The sequence below is a fragment of the Hemitrygon akajei genome, chromosome 5, assembly GCF_048418815.1.
Source record: "Hemitrygon akajei chromosome 5, sHemAka1.3, whole genome shotgun sequence".
Taxonomy (NCBI): domain Eukaryota; kingdom Metazoa; phylum Chordata; class Chondrichthyes; order Myliobatiformes; family Dasyatidae; genus Hemitrygon; species Hemitrygon akajei.
The window spans coordinates 65,506,838-65,522,227 of record NC_133128.1 but is presented as its reverse complement, the minus strand read 5'-3'; the positions used below and the strand labels follow the sequence as shown (position 1 = coordinate 65,522,227).

At 40.3% G+C, this 15,390-nt stretch overlaps 1 protein-coding gene across 16 annotated transcripts in view; it reads left to right on the top strand.

Annotated features, from left to right (window-relative positions):
- Nucleotides 1-15,390, top strand: part of tab3 (TGF-beta activated kinase 1 (MAP3K7) binding protein 3) — a 149,548-nt gene that overhangs the window by 86,737 nt on the left and 47,421 nt on the right. For all 16 annotated transcript variants that reach the window (XR_012098949.1, XR_012098948.1, XR_012098950.1 and 13 more), the window contains one exon: nt 11,433-11,526. Coding sequence is in view for 12 of the 16 variants with exons in the window: in XM_073045650.1 (XP_072901751.1) it covers nt 11,433-11,526 (94 nt within the window). In the remaining 4 variants the exon portion in view is untranslated. The remainder of the gene's footprint in view (nt 1-11,432; nt 11,527-15,390) is intronic.

Genomic DNA, 15,390 nt, shown 5'->3' with positions numbered 1-15,390 from the left:
GTCCTTTTGTTTGAATCTCCCCTACTCTCAATGGAAAAAGATAATCCACGTCAACTCTATCTATCCCCCTCATAATTTTAAATACCTCTATCAAGTCCCCCCCTTAACCTTCTGTACTCCAAAGAATAAAGACCTAACTTATTCAACCTTTCTCTGTAACTTAGGTGCTGAAACCCAGGTGACATTCTAGTAAATCTCCTCTGTACTCTCTCTAATTTGTTGATAGCTTTCCTATAATTCGGTGACCAGAACTGTACATAATACTCCAAATTTGGCCTCACCAATGCCTTGTATAATTTTAACATTACATCCCAACTCCTATACTCAATGCCTTGATTTATAAAGGTCAGCATACCAAAAGCTTTCTTCACCACCCTATCCACATGAGATTCCACCTTCAGGGAACTATGCACCATTATTCCTAGATCAGTCTGTTCTACTGCATTCCTCAATGCCCTACCATTTACCGTGTATATCCTATTTTGATTAGTGCTACCAAAATGTAACACCTCGCACTTATCAGCATTAAACTCCATCTGTCATCGTTCAATCCACTCTTCTAACTGGCCTAAATCTCTCTTCAAGCTTTGAAAACCTACTTCATTATCCACAACGTCACCTATCTTAGTATCATCTGCATACTTACTAATCCAATTTACCACCCCATAATCCAGATCATTAATGTATATGACAACCAACATTGGACCCAGTACATATACCTGAGGCACACCACTCGTCACCAGCCTCCAACCTGACAAACAGTTATCCACCACTACTCTCTGGCATCTCCCATCCAGCCACTGTTGAATCCATTTTACTACTTCAATATTCATACCTAATGATTGAACCTTCCTAACTAACCTTCCATGCGGAATCTTGTCAAAGGCCTTACTGAAGTCCATACAGACAACATCCACTGCTTTACCCTTTACAAAAGGTACTGCTTTACAAAGAAAAAGAAAACATGCCACAATGATGTGCAGATATGGCCAGTTCTTGATGCAAACATAGTAACACAAAGAATAATGTAAATTTTGGGAACTTGATGTTGGGTTTGAAAGGCTGCAACATGCCCAAGAAGATGAGGTGTGGTTATTTAAGTTTGCATTAAGCCTTGTAATTGCAGGGGACAGCAAGGTCAAATGGAGATGATGGAATGAAATGACAGACAACTGGAAGGTGAGGATTTTTCCCTGAGCACAGAAACTGCTAAAATTCCTCTCCATTATCTGCACTGATTAACTCCTTAAGAGGTTTAGTAGAAGATGTAACAAATGTCAGTAATCAACACTTTTGTAGTGAATATGCAACAATATTGAGCTGAATAGTAAATTGCAATCCTGTTTGTTGTTACCAGCAGAGGAAAGCCCCAGCAATGAGGTCTCTAGCTCTGAAGGGGAGGGGTTGGGTGGAATGCAGTAGGGATGGGGGATTCCATAATTAGTGAAGCAGGCAAAGAGGTTCTATGGATGTGAAAGAGACACCTGGATAGTATTTTGCCTTCCAGGTACCAGGATCAGGGATGTCTCAGATCGGATCCACAGGGAGAGAGTCAGCAGCCAGGAGTCGTTGTACGTATTGGTACCAATGAGCACAGGTAGGAAAAGGGAGGAAATCTTGAAGAGAGAATATAAAGGAGCTAGGTAAAGAGCTGAAAACAGAACCTCCGGGAAGGGGTGGGGGGGTAGTAATCTCTGGATTGCTGCCTGTGCCATGCTCCAGTGAAGATAAGAATAGGATGATTTAGCACATATATGTCAAACTCAAGGCCCGCGGGCCAAATCTGGCCCGCGGTGGAATTATCTTTGGCCCGCGAGATAATATCTAATCACTATTAAAGCTGGCCCCAGTAATCGAAGCGCCTATAGCGTATGATATGGCTAATGCTGAGTTTATTCAGATACCAGGTTTTCAGGGTTTTTAGTGTTTATTCGGCAGTCTTGCTCGGCAGTCTTCTTCATAAGAAACGGAATTTGTAAAGTGAAACACTTTGGAGTTATAGCAGAGACTGAGACACATGAGAGCAGGCTGAAAAAACGGAGGCAACGAAAGCTGCGTTCGCACGCGTCCGACTGATCCGGCCCGCATGAAGCTGCATTTTGCTCAATCCGGCCCGTGACCTAAAATGAGTTTGACACCCCTGATTTAGCATATGAATACATGCTGAGGAATTGGTGCAGGGGGGCAGAGTTTCAAAGTTCCAAGTAAATTTATGATCAAAGTACATTTATGTCACCATATACAACCCTGAGATTCATTTTCTTGTGGGACATGCTCAATAAATTCATAATAGAATATTAACCATAACAGAATCAATGAAAGGCCAAATCAAATTGGGCATTTAACCAGTGTGTACAACAATCTATACAAATACTAAAAGAAAGAAGCAACAATAATAAATAAAGAAGCAATAAATATCAGTAACATCAGATGAAGAGTCCTTGAAAGTATGTCCATAGGTCCAGAGTTTTAGATTTTCAGATCATTGGGATCTCCTCTGGGGAAGGTATGTGCAAAAAGAACAGGTTACACCTAAACCTGACGGGGTCCAGTTTCCACGTGGGAAGTTTTGCTAGAGTGGTTGGGTAGGGTTTAAACTACTTTGTCAGGGATATGGGATCCAGAGGGCTGAGAATGAGGGAGGGGTAATTGGTATGCAAGTAGATGCTGTGTGTAGTCAGATTGCGATGAAGAACAGGCTGGTGATATTGCAAAATTGCAATCAGTGGGATGAGTTGAAGTGTCACATGAGGAGCAAAATTAAAAAGGGTGGCGATTAGAGAACTAAAGGTATTATATTTGAATGAAAATAGTATACTGAATAATAGACAATAGGTGCAGGAGTAGGCCATTGGGCCCTTCAAGCCAGGACCTCCATTCAATGTGATCATGGCTGATCATCCACAATCAGTACCCCGTTCCTGCCTTCTCCCTTTATCCCTTGATCCCTTGACTCCGCTATCTTTAAGAGCTCTATCTGACTCTTTCTTGAAAGCATCCAGAGAATTGGCCTGCACTGCCTTCTGAGGCAGAGCATTCCATAAATCCACAACTCTGGGTGAAAAAGTTTTGCCTTAACTCTGTTCTAAATCGCCAACCTCTTATTTTTAAACTGTGGCCTCTGGTTCTGGACTCCCCCAACATCAGGAACATGTTTCCTGCCTCTAGCATGTCCAATCTCTTAATAATCTTATATATTTCAATCAGATCCCCTCTCATCCTTCTAAATTCCAGTGAATACAAGCCCAGTCGCTCCAATCTTTCAACATATGACAGTCCCGCCATCCCGGGAATTAACCTTGTGAACCTATGCTGCACTCCCTCAATAGCAAGAATGTCCTTCCTCAAATTTGGAGACCAAAACTGAACACAATACTCCTGGTGTGGTTTCACCAGAGCCCTGTACAACTGCAAAAGGACCTCTTTGCTCCTATACTTAACTCCCCTTGTTATGAAGGCCAGTATAGAGAGGCTTTGAGGAAAGAGCAGCAGAATAAAGGGTATAAAGGTAGTAAGGTAGAAGGGCTAAAGTGTGTGTATTTCAATGCAAGAAGCATCAGGAACAAAGGTGATGAACTGAGAGCTTGGATACATATATGGAATTACAATGTAGTGGCCATTACGGAGACTTGGATGGCACCAAGACAGGAATGGATTCTCAATATTCCTGGATTTCAGTGCTTTAAAAGGGATAGAGAGGGGGGAAAAGGGGAGGAGGGGTGGCATTACTGGTCAGGGATACTATTACAGCTGCAGAAAGGGTGGGTAATGTAGCAGGATCCTCTTTTGAGTCAGTATGAGTGGAAGTCAGGAACAGGAAGGGAGCAGTTACTCTACTGGGGGTATTCTATAGGCCCTCTGGTAGCAGCAGAGATACCGAGGAGCAGATTGGGAGGCAGATTTTGGAAAGGTGCAAAAATAACAGGGTTGTTATCATGGGTGACTTTAACTTCCCTAATATTAGACAATAGACAATAGGTGCAGAAGTAGACCATTCGGCCCTTCGAGCCTGCACCGCCATTCTGAGATCATGGCTGATCATCTACTATCAATACCCAGTTCCTGCCTTGTCCCCATATCCCTTGATTCCCCTATCCATAAGATAACTATCTAGCTCCTTCTTGAAAGCATCCAGAGAATTGGCCTCCACTGCCTTCCGAGGCAGTGCATTCCAGACCACCACAACTCTCTGGGAGAAGAAGTTTTTCCTTAACTCTGTCCTAAATGACCTACCCCTTATTCTCAAACCATGCCCTCTGGTACTGGACTCTCCCAGCATCTGGAACATATTTCCTGCCTCTATCTTGTCCAATCCCTTAATAATCTTATATGTTGCAATCAGATCCCCTCTCAATCTCCTTAATTCCAGCGTGTACAAGCCCAGTCTCTCAAACCTCTCTGCGTAAGACAGTCTGGACATCCCAGGAATTAACCTTGTGAATCTACGCTACACTTCCTCTACAGCCAGGATGTCCTTCCTTAACCCTGGAGACCAAAACTGTACACAGTACTCCAGGTGTGGTCTCACCAGGGCCCTGTACAAATGCAAGAGGATTTCCTTGCTCTTGTACTCAATTCCGTTTGTAATAAAGGCCAACATTCCATTAGCCTTCTTCACTGCCTGCTGCACTTGCTCATTCACCTTCAGTGACTGATGAACAAGGACTCCTAGATCTCTTTGTATTTCTCCCTTACTTAACTCTACACCATTCAGATAATAATCTGCCTTCCTGTTCTTCCTCCCAAAGTGGATAACCTCACACTTATTCACATTAAACGTCATCTGCCAAGTATCTGCCCACTCACCCAGCCTATCCAAGTCACCCTGAATTCTCCTAACATCCTCATCACGTCACACTGCCACCCAGTTTAGTATCATCAGCAAACTTGCTGATGTTATTCTCAATGCCTAAAATGTGGCTTTTTAGAGCAGTTGAGCTCATAAGGAAAAGGCAATTCTGGATTATTGTTCTGTAATGACCTCAGATTTGATTTGGGAGCTTAAAGTAAAGGAACCCCGAGGAGGCAGTGATCATAATGTGATAGAATTCACTGTGTAATCTGAGAGGAAGAAGCTAAAGTCAGATGTATCACTATTGTAGTGGAGAAAAGGGAATTACAGAGGCATGAGAGAGGAGCTGCCCAAAGTTAATTGGAGGGGGACATTAGCATGGATGACAGCAGAACAGCAATGGCTGGAGTTTCTGGGAACAATTTAGAAGGTGTAGGATACATCCCAAAGGTGAAGAAGTATTCTGAAGGGAAAATGATGCAGCTGTGGTTGATAAGGGAAGTCAAAGAGAGCATAAAAGCGAAAGAAAAGGCATAAAATATAGCAAAAATTAGTGGAAAGTTAGAGGATTGGAAAGCTTTTAAAAACCAACAGAAGGGAAACAACAAAAGCCGTAAAGAGAGAACAAGATAAAATATGAAGGTAAGCTTACCAATAATATAAAAGAATACAAAAAGTTTTTCAGGTATATAAAGAGTAAAAGAGAGATGAGAGTAGATATTGGATTGCTGTGAAGATTGCGCTGGACAGGTAGTAATGGGGAACAAAGAAATGGCAGATGAATATAAGCATTTTACATCAGTCTTCATTGTTGGAGACACCTGCAACATGCCAGAAATTCAAGAGTGTCATGGGGGGCAGAAGTGAGAATGTGTTTGGGAAATTGAAAGATCTGAAGGTGGATGAGTCACCTGGACCAGATGGACTACATCCCAGGGTTCTGAGAGAGGTAGCTAAAGTCATTGTGGAGGCATTAATAGTGATATTTAAAGAATCACTATATTCTTGATAGTTCCAGAGGACTGGACTGGAAAATTGCAGATGTCACTCAACTCTTTAAGAAGAGAGGGAGGCAGAAGAAAGGAAGTTATAGGTGAGTTAGTTTGACTTTAGTGATTGGGAAGATGTTGGGAGTTCTTTTATTAAGGATTAGGTTTTGGGATGACAGAATAGGCCAAAGTCAGCATGGTTTCCTTGAGGGGAAAATCTTTTCTGACTGGAAATACTTTTGGAATTATTTAAGGAAATAACAAATGGGGATAGACAAAGGAAGAGTCAAATGTTTTGTACTTGGGTTTTCAGAAGGCCTTTGACAAGGTGCCATACATGAGGCTGCTTAACAAGATAAAAGTCCATAATATTACAGGAAAGATACTAGCATCTGGATTATTTGACTGGCAGGAGGCAAACAGTAAGAATAAAGGAGGCCTTTTTTGGATGGCTTCTTGTGGCTAGTGATGTTCTGCAGGGGTCAGTGTTGGAACCATTTCTTTTAATGTTGTGTTAGTGATTTGTACAATGGAAATTATGGCTTTGTGGCCAAATAACACACATCATCAAAAACACACTATCCCTACTGGTGGTGGCTACATCATGCTGAGGGTATGCTTCACTGCAGCAGGCCCTGGGAAGCTTGAGGGTAAAATGAATGCAGCAAAAAAAAAAGGGTAATCCTAGAGGAAAAGCTGATGCAGTCTCTAAGGGAACTGCAACTTGGGAGAAGATTTGTTTTCCAGCAAGACAGTGACCCCAAGCATAAAGCCAATAAAGCTACACAGGAATGGCTTAAAAACAGCAAAGTTAATGTCGTAGAGTGACCAAGTCAGAGTCCAGACCTTAATCCAATTGAGAATTTGTGGCTGGACTTGAAAAGGGCTGTTCACTTACGATTCCCATGCAATTTGACAGAGCTTGAGTGGCTTTGTATAGAAGGATGGGGCAGAATTTGGGGTGTCCAGATGTGCAAAGCTGAAAGAGACCTATCCACACAGACTCAAGGCTGTAATTGCTGCCAGAGGTGCTTCTACTAAATGCTGACTTGAAGGGGTTGAATACTTGTGCAATCCATTATTTTGTGTTTTATATTTGTAATTAATGTAGATCACTTTGTATAGATCTGTTTTCACTTTGACACAAAATAATTTTTTTCTGTTGATCAGTGTCAAAAAAAGCCAAATTAAATCCATTGTGATTCAATGTTGTCAAACAGTAGAACATGAAAAGTCTGGGTGGGGGGTGGGTGAGTGGGTGGTGGTGACTACTTTATATAGGCACTGTATATGCTGGGCCCTGGACAGATCCTCTAAAAATATAACAAGGTGGAATTTAAATTTGCTGACCTTTTCCACTTCTGATCCCCTAATGATAACTGACTCATGTGCCTCCAGTTTACTCCCTCCTTAAGTCAATAATCAGCTTCATGGTCTTGCTGTTATCATGTGAACGGTTGTTGTTGTGGCATAGTCAGTCAGGTTTTCAATCTCCCTCCGATATGCTGATTCATCACCACCTTTGATTAGGCCATCGACAGTGGTGTCGTCAGCAAACTTAAATTTTGCATTGGAGTTGTGCTTAGCCTCATGGTCATAAATATAAAACGTGTTGAGCACGGGGCTAAGCACACAGCCTTGTGGTACACCTGTGCTGATGAAGATTGTAGAGAAGATGTTGCCAATCCAAATGAACTGGTGTCTGCAAGTGAGGAGATCAATAATCCAATTGTACAAGGAGGTATTTAAGCCAAGGTCTTGAAGCTTATTGATTAGTTTTGAGCAGATGGTAGTATTGAATGCCAAGTTGTAGTCAATATAGAACATCCTGAAGTATACATCTTTGCTGTCAAGATGTTCCAGGGTTTAGTGAAGAGCCAATGAAGAGGAACCTCCTGTAGACCTGTTGCTCCGGTAAACAAATTGGAGCTGATGCAAGTCGCTGCTCAGGCAAGAGTTGATGTGTTTCATCACCAACCTCTCAAAGCACTTACACTGGATGTACTAAGTGCTACTGGACAATAGTCATCGAGGCTGGTAACCACGTTCTTCTTAGGTGCTGGTGTAAAGGACTGAATGTCTGACTCTTCCTATGTTTGCTGGTTCAATTGAATTAGTAAACTGGTTTAATATTGTCACATGTACCAAAGTAAGCTTGTCTTGCATACTGTCCATTCAGATTGATTCATTACAACAGGTTATTGTAATAGAACAAGGTAAAGGAGTAAGAGAATGCAGAGTGAAGTTTTAGAGTATAGAGGAAGTGCAATGCAGGGAGACAAAGTGCAAGGTTGCACTGAGGTAGATTGCTTTTATATCCTGAAAGCATGTACCTGGCTGATGGGTAGTGGGATGAGCTGGTCTTTGATTATATTGGTTGCTTTACTAAGGGAAATATAGGCTAAGTCCATGGTGAGGAGGCTAGTTTCCTTGATGTGCTAAGCTGTGTCAACAACTCTCTGTAGTGTCTTTTGATGTTGTTCAGAGCAGTTGCCATATCAAGCTGTGATGCATCCAAATATGATGTTTTTATGGTGTGTTGATAAAAATTAGTGAAAGTCAAAGAAAACATGCAAAACTTCTTTAGCCTCTTGAGGATGTAGAGGCACTGGTGAGTTTTCTTGGCTATGGCGTCAATGTTGATGTATGAGATGAAAGGCTTTTGGGTGAAAGAAGTTGCCTGGTATCAATTTCAGTCCATGAACATAATGGCTGTCTCATGTTGTCTGTGTTCTTGATGGTGGTGGAGTGTCTTTATTCCAAAGACTGCATAGTGAGGCTCTAATAATGTGGTAGCTTGGTCAGAATGTTCACAAAACCTCATAACAACTCAACTACTTCAAAAAAGTAGCCAAGAATATCATAAGGAGCTTATTGGGGGTGATTGGGTGATATATTCACTACAGGAAGGATGTGGAAACCATAGAAAGGGTGCAGAGGGGATTTACAAGGATGTTGCCTGGATTGGGGAGCGTGCCTTATGAGAATAGGTTGAGTGAACTCGGCCTTTTTTCCTTGGAGCGATGGAGGATGAGAAGTGACTTGATAGAGATGTATAAGATGATGAGAGGCATTGATCGTGTGGATAGTCAGGGGCTTTTTCCTAGGCGAACACAAGAGGGCATAGTTTTAAGGTGCTTGGAAGTAGGTACAGAGGAGATGTCGGGGTACGTTTTTTACACAGAGAGTGGTGAGTGCGTGGAATGGGCTGCTAGCTACGGTGGTGGAGGCGGATATGATAGGGTCTTTTAAGAGACTCCTGGATAGGTACATGGAGCTCAGAAGAATAGAGGGCTATGGGTAATCCTAGGTAATTTCTAAGGTAAGGACATGTTCTGCACAGTTTTGTGGGCTGAAGGGCCTGTATTGTGCTGTAGGTTTTCTATGTTTATATAAACTTCAAAGTGTAGAAAAATGTAGTTTTTATTTTTAAAAGATTGGGAGCAACAACCTTTTTTTAACAAATGTGGATGTTCTCGAGAGACAAAGTAGCTTTCTTCCGTGGATCAATTTTTCACAAATGTATCTTGGAGTAATCTCAGAAACACACTCTTATATGAATTAAAAATAAGATCATGGTAGTAAACTTGGCAGAATGAGCTAATTTGACGTAGTATCAGCAGAATCTTCACTTTTTTTTCCACACGAACAAAAGTGTTTACCATACACAAGAGCTGGATAGGTAGCCACATGACTTGTGAAAAAGTTCATATTTAAAAGAGACTAGGTATTTGGGCTCTCTTTGATCAAGCAGCTGGTGAAAAGTGTTAAAGGACCTGATTAATTAATATGTGGTGATTTTCTAACAAATATCTTATTTGGAAAATACTTGAGTTATCTTGCTGTTTTAGCACGTGGTCAGGTAATTCTGATAAAGCAACTTCAGTCTGAGATGTAAAAACTGCTATACTTTCCACAGATGTTTCCGAACATTACAGCATTTTCTGCTTTTCAGATTTTTGGCATCAGCGGTTCTTTGATTTTTATTTTCTGATCCTTATTTGTAAGATCAGAAGATGAAATGTCATTTGATGAAATTTAAAAATCCTGAATCATAAACTCAGCCCAATAAACTTCCAAAATTCATGATATTGAAATTAATGCTACTTGTAATTTGTATGAAATACCATTGTTTTTGAAGTGGCAATTTTTGGTGTGAAGTTGAGATTTACTTCAATTATTTTTCTACCTTTACATGCAAACCTATTGTGATTAACTTCTTACAATCTTATTAATGCTTCGGATGCATTATCTGTCCTTTATCTTACTTCAGCGTGGGATTTGAAATTATAATTTACATTTAACATGGATCCTATGATCCAGTGATGATAGTGTTTGAAATGGTTATAATGAATTTTGTGTTCAACATGGTTTCCATTGAGCATTTCTTTTGATTAAATTTCAAGACCTGAGAAATATATTTGGATGGGAGGGGGTTTATATGACCTTCAGGGATTTCATTTTCTGTATTGCCAACTTGACTAATGGTACCCATTGACTCTTACACTTTTCCAAGTCATGGAATTATTATAGTATGTATGGTATAGTTAATTTGTTGTTATGGAAACAAACAGTTTAGTCCACCTCGTCCATGCTGTGTCTCAAGTATATGTGTATACTAATCCCATTTACTAACATTTGGTTTGCAGCCTTCTGTGCCCTCTGGGTGAAAGTTTTCTCTTGTGCCCCTCCATATAGGATCTTGTAAAATGTCTTACTAAAGTCGTTGTCACTTACATTAAACACACTGCTCCTATGAAAAAACTTGGTTACCTCCTTGAAATCCTCAGTCAAATTAGTCAGATCATCTCCCACCAATAAAGCCAAGCTGATGAGCCCCGATCAATCCCTGACTTTCCAAGACATTTTTGACCCCGTTCCTCGGAATGTTTTCCAACTTATTTTGCAGAACTATTGAAACAAACACTGGATTGTCATTAGCTGGTTATAAAACTGAATTATTTCCACTTCATAGTTATTTATCTTTTAAAAACTCTGTATTGATGCAGTTTTGAGTATTTTATGAATGGGCCAGTGGAAAGCAGGGCCAGCTTACTTTAATACAGTTATGCTGCTCAGAAACAGGGTCTTCAAATATGTCAAATGCTTGTTTACACACTTGTCTTACACTAATGCCATTTTATTCTTCAGTCTCCCATCAAGTCCTCTCTAACTGTAACCCTGACTGACATACTGGGGGAGCAATTTACAGTGGCTGAGTCACCTCCTTGAAATTTTAGGAGGAAACTGGAGCACCCCGAGGACACCCATGAACGTGCACATTCTACACAGATCGCACTGGAGGTCAGGATTGAACCCAAGTCGCTGCAGGCCCAATAACTCAGCTGGCTATACTGCTTTATTTATTGACCTGTTGTAGGATTCTTGCATGATGATTGATTGCCACGATATAGAGATTGGGCATTTGTCTTTTTCTCAGTTGCTTTCTGCTGTTATATTTGTTCCACTTTCTCTGAAATGAGTTCATTTTAGTGCAGCAAAGAAAATGCCAGACAGGCAATATGTTAAGTTTATATGACATCAGCCAACTGGATTATCTGAGAACATCTTGGTCTTCTGCTGTGCACCAATAACTTATGCACAATCTTTTGTAATCCATATATTCTGATTTCTGATATTTATCTTTGTAGCCAGAAGAGATGACCAGATTTCGAAGTCTGAACCGACAACTACAAATTGACATTGACTGTACTTTGAAAGAAATTGACCTTTTACAATCCAGAGGTTTGTGGTCTTTACTACATTTCACCAGGGTAAGGGAAATGTAAACTTGGGTTTTAATACCTATTCATCATTGGTTTTGATTGATGATTGACAAGATGGGCAAGCTCAATAAGCAACTATACTTGTGAATGTGCTGGTGAATCAATGTGTACAAAGAAAATATTTCATGTTATGTATTTTTGAGTGCACCCTGAAATGTAAAATTTGTCTTTTCAAATATAAAATAATTAGTTTACTTCCAGTTGTTCAACTTCAAGTTTGGTTTAATTATTATTCAATGAATACCAATGACTATAGCCAAAAGAAACAGCGTTCCTCCGGGGCCAAGGTGCAAACACAGCAGCAACAACCTTACACAGCACAAGGCACATTTAGCACATAAAAGATAACAGTAAGCATGCAGTCACACTAAAATATATACCCCAAGTCCGTGAGTGCCGTGTCCCGTAAATTGATGGCGCACGGGTGTTGTTGGCATAAACAAGCAGTCTCAGCAGTCTGCAGATGAATGCAATCCAGCTTGTGTTCCAACGAGTGAACATTGGAAGGCGGCACCGATGGGAGGGGCCAGTTCAGCGTGGATGCCGCGCCACACCACATCCATTGTTTCCCCTCTTGGACTACTGCAACAGGCAAGCCTAGTCCTGCTATAACAGAGGCCATGCCTCTGCTGTCAGTCTCGCCAATAAACCAGTGAAACAGACTTGAAGTATTTAACATTACTAATGTCTAACAGGGTCTTGCAATTACAAAAGAAACATCCAAGTAATCACTCGATGTTAAACTGCACACTGACTTCAATGCTTTTCTGCAGCATGGTCTGCACCAAGTCCAGCTCCTCCATCAACAAGCAAATCGCTGTTGCATTAGACCCGCAATCTAAAAATGACTCTTAAAATATACAAAAACTCCTTTGGTTGGCCCTGGAGAGGCCGTTCATCTGAGCGCACTGCCATCTTACTGGAAAAGCCAAAAAATTAGTTCATCTGTTAAGTTATGTTTATATGGTATGTCTGGTCTGGCATAATAATTCTAATTGGGATGTGTAAGATGCCAGAATTCAAAGAGGGCAGATAATGCTTTGGAGTGTGATGGTGAGTTTCGCTTTTTTTGTGTGTGTCATCACTCACACATGCACATTTGGATAGTGCCTTTGCAGGGCTAGGCTAATGTATGGTGGGTTTTAGGTCTTGTGAAGGCTACCAGAAAGATGGAACGATCATTAAGCAATCTGTAAGCAAGGATCACTTAACTAGATTGTACAAGTGAGGTGAGTGGTTAGCTTGGAGCCATTGTAGATCAACAACACAGTAATAGTTGGCACACAGTATAAAAAACAGTACAGTGAAAAGTTTTGATTGGGTTTCACTTCAGTGAAGATGAAGTATCCTAAACCAAGCGTGCAATTAAATGGTTAAAAGGTAACGTGTGAAAGTGCAATTTAGTATCTTCCTGTTATGAGCTCTGATTTTGTGTCTTGTCGTCTGATAAGTTGAGACATTAGAGGTTTTGGATGATGTTCTGGAGATTGAAATCAGAAGGTTTTGCAGCATAGTGAAGATAATCTATCAGAGGATGCTTAGAAATTGCCAGATTGGGTTCCTCACAAATACAATATCCTGCTGCCTCTGTCCTTGTCTAAAAATGCATGAGAAGTAATGGTATTGGACTTCAGCATTTCATTATCTATATAAATGTATGCCTGTTGTGAATCTGCATTTAATCTAGTAAGGTTGCGAGTGAAGAGTATTTTCTTGGTGGTTGTCGCAAAACTTTTCGAATTTATCTTAGATTTGCTGAAATTCTTGTCATTGGTATTAGCTTCAGTATTTTTATCCTAAATGATTTGAGCAGTACATAATTACTCATCTACTTTAATCCTAGCACTTAATGATCATCTTAATGCTCTTCTGTTTGAGGTATCAAATGATATTTTAACTCGTATCACAATTAGTTTGATGTTAATGCTTTTCATGAATGTTTTTCTTTTATATTCCTTTATCCTTGAACAGAATGTTTTGATATTGGAGTTTGTGTTGTTACGTACCCCGTAACTGGGTGTCTTACCAGCAAAAATAGAAGTATCCGTTGGAGTCTGGTACTATTTTCAAAACAGTGTTTATTAGTAAAATATACAAATCAATATCAACGATGCAAATTTACAGATAATACACATTAGCAATACTAAACCTAAAAGTGTGGGTATAATAATAATCAATAATAAACTCTATCGTTGTCTAAGGGATAATGAATTGTCATATGTGAGTATAAAGTTCAGTTCATACAGGCTGAGGTAGTTGTTGGTCGATGTGTTGTAATTGTTGGAGAGAGAGAGAGAGCGAGCAAACAGTGACAACTATTGTCTTACAAACCTTCCTTTACGATCCTGATCCGTCGATGTGTTGTTGTGGCCATTCAGGTATGACCCCTCTGTCCTTTAGCTAGACCGTTCTTCTATGGTGGACTCGTCACCCAGGCAAGGGTGGACACACACACAAGCCCCCACCGGCCTCACTATAAACACTGTGAGTTAAAATTTACCGATCCTTCGTTCAGTCTCCGATGCCCCCCACTTTTCTCGTGGGTTCCAACACTTAAACAGTGCTCACTAGTGTGTCTCCTGGTGTGTCTGAGGGGTGTCTCCCCAGACCTCACTTTTATCCCTACTCATGGGGTCTCAGGTGTCAATCAGTTTTGAATGGCTTAGCCCATCAAACCAGCCCACTCCGGCTGTCCACTGAGGAATTTTAATGAACAGAATAGTACCAAGTAAACAGCCCTCTCCGGAGCTGTGAGTCTTACAGGAGTCATAATATGGTCTCTCTCCCCTGGTGTTATCAGCAGCAGATGTTCCAGTCCCAGTATGTTTTTGTTCCATCTCTTTCTCTCTCATTAGCATTGTGGTAACAGTAACAGTTTGTGATTCTCCCAGGGGAGGGGGACATGGGCAACTCTGTACCCTTCTGCCCGTCAGAGTTGTTCATCCTTCGTAACAGTGTGATGTTGGCCAAAGGAAATGGAAGACAAATACTAACTATAGACTGCATCATATGTATAATATATGTAACTTAATTTGATATTTAGATTCTGAAAAGTTACCACTGGCAGTAAATCTTTCCATTGCAAAGGGATAATTATGAAACTTGAGTCTCTAACTGTATGCAATGAGTTTGGGTATGAACTTGAAAACAGGATCATTGACTTTTCCTACAATATTTCTCAAAATACTGTAGCAGCTATTGATGATTTATTTTGTTATGGTTACCATTGAGTTTTTCCATGTGAAAAGTATGAAACATTTTTCTGTTAACAATACAATGTGATTATAAATAATCTAAATATTGGGGGGGGGGGGCGAGTTTAGTTCACTTCCCAATGTTAGTTCTATTTAAATTAGTTTCAAATTTTCACACTGCTACTACAGACTTTAGATTGAAATTGCTATCATTGTAGTTAGAACTGATAGTTTTATCCAGATTTGGGTGTAGTGTAGCAGTTAGAGCACTCCACTGCAGTGCCAGCAGCCTGGTTTCCATTTCCGCTGCTGTCTGTAAGGAGTTTGTATGTTCTCTCTGACTCTGTGGGTTTCCTTCGGATGTTCCACTTTCCTCCCTTTATCTCGAAATAAAATTACAGGCAGCAGAAACTGAGGATGAATAATTTGTTTCAATTAAAGGGTGTAATAAGAGTCAAGATATGAGGTGAAAAGAATCCATTGTTTTCTGGACAACACTGATTATGCATGATATAATGTGGAGAAGTGATGGAGAAAATTTGAGAAAAGATTTGAAATTTGAAACAGCTTTAACTTAAATTATTTCTGACTTAATTCTTTAAGATAATTCAAAGATCTACTGTTTGATT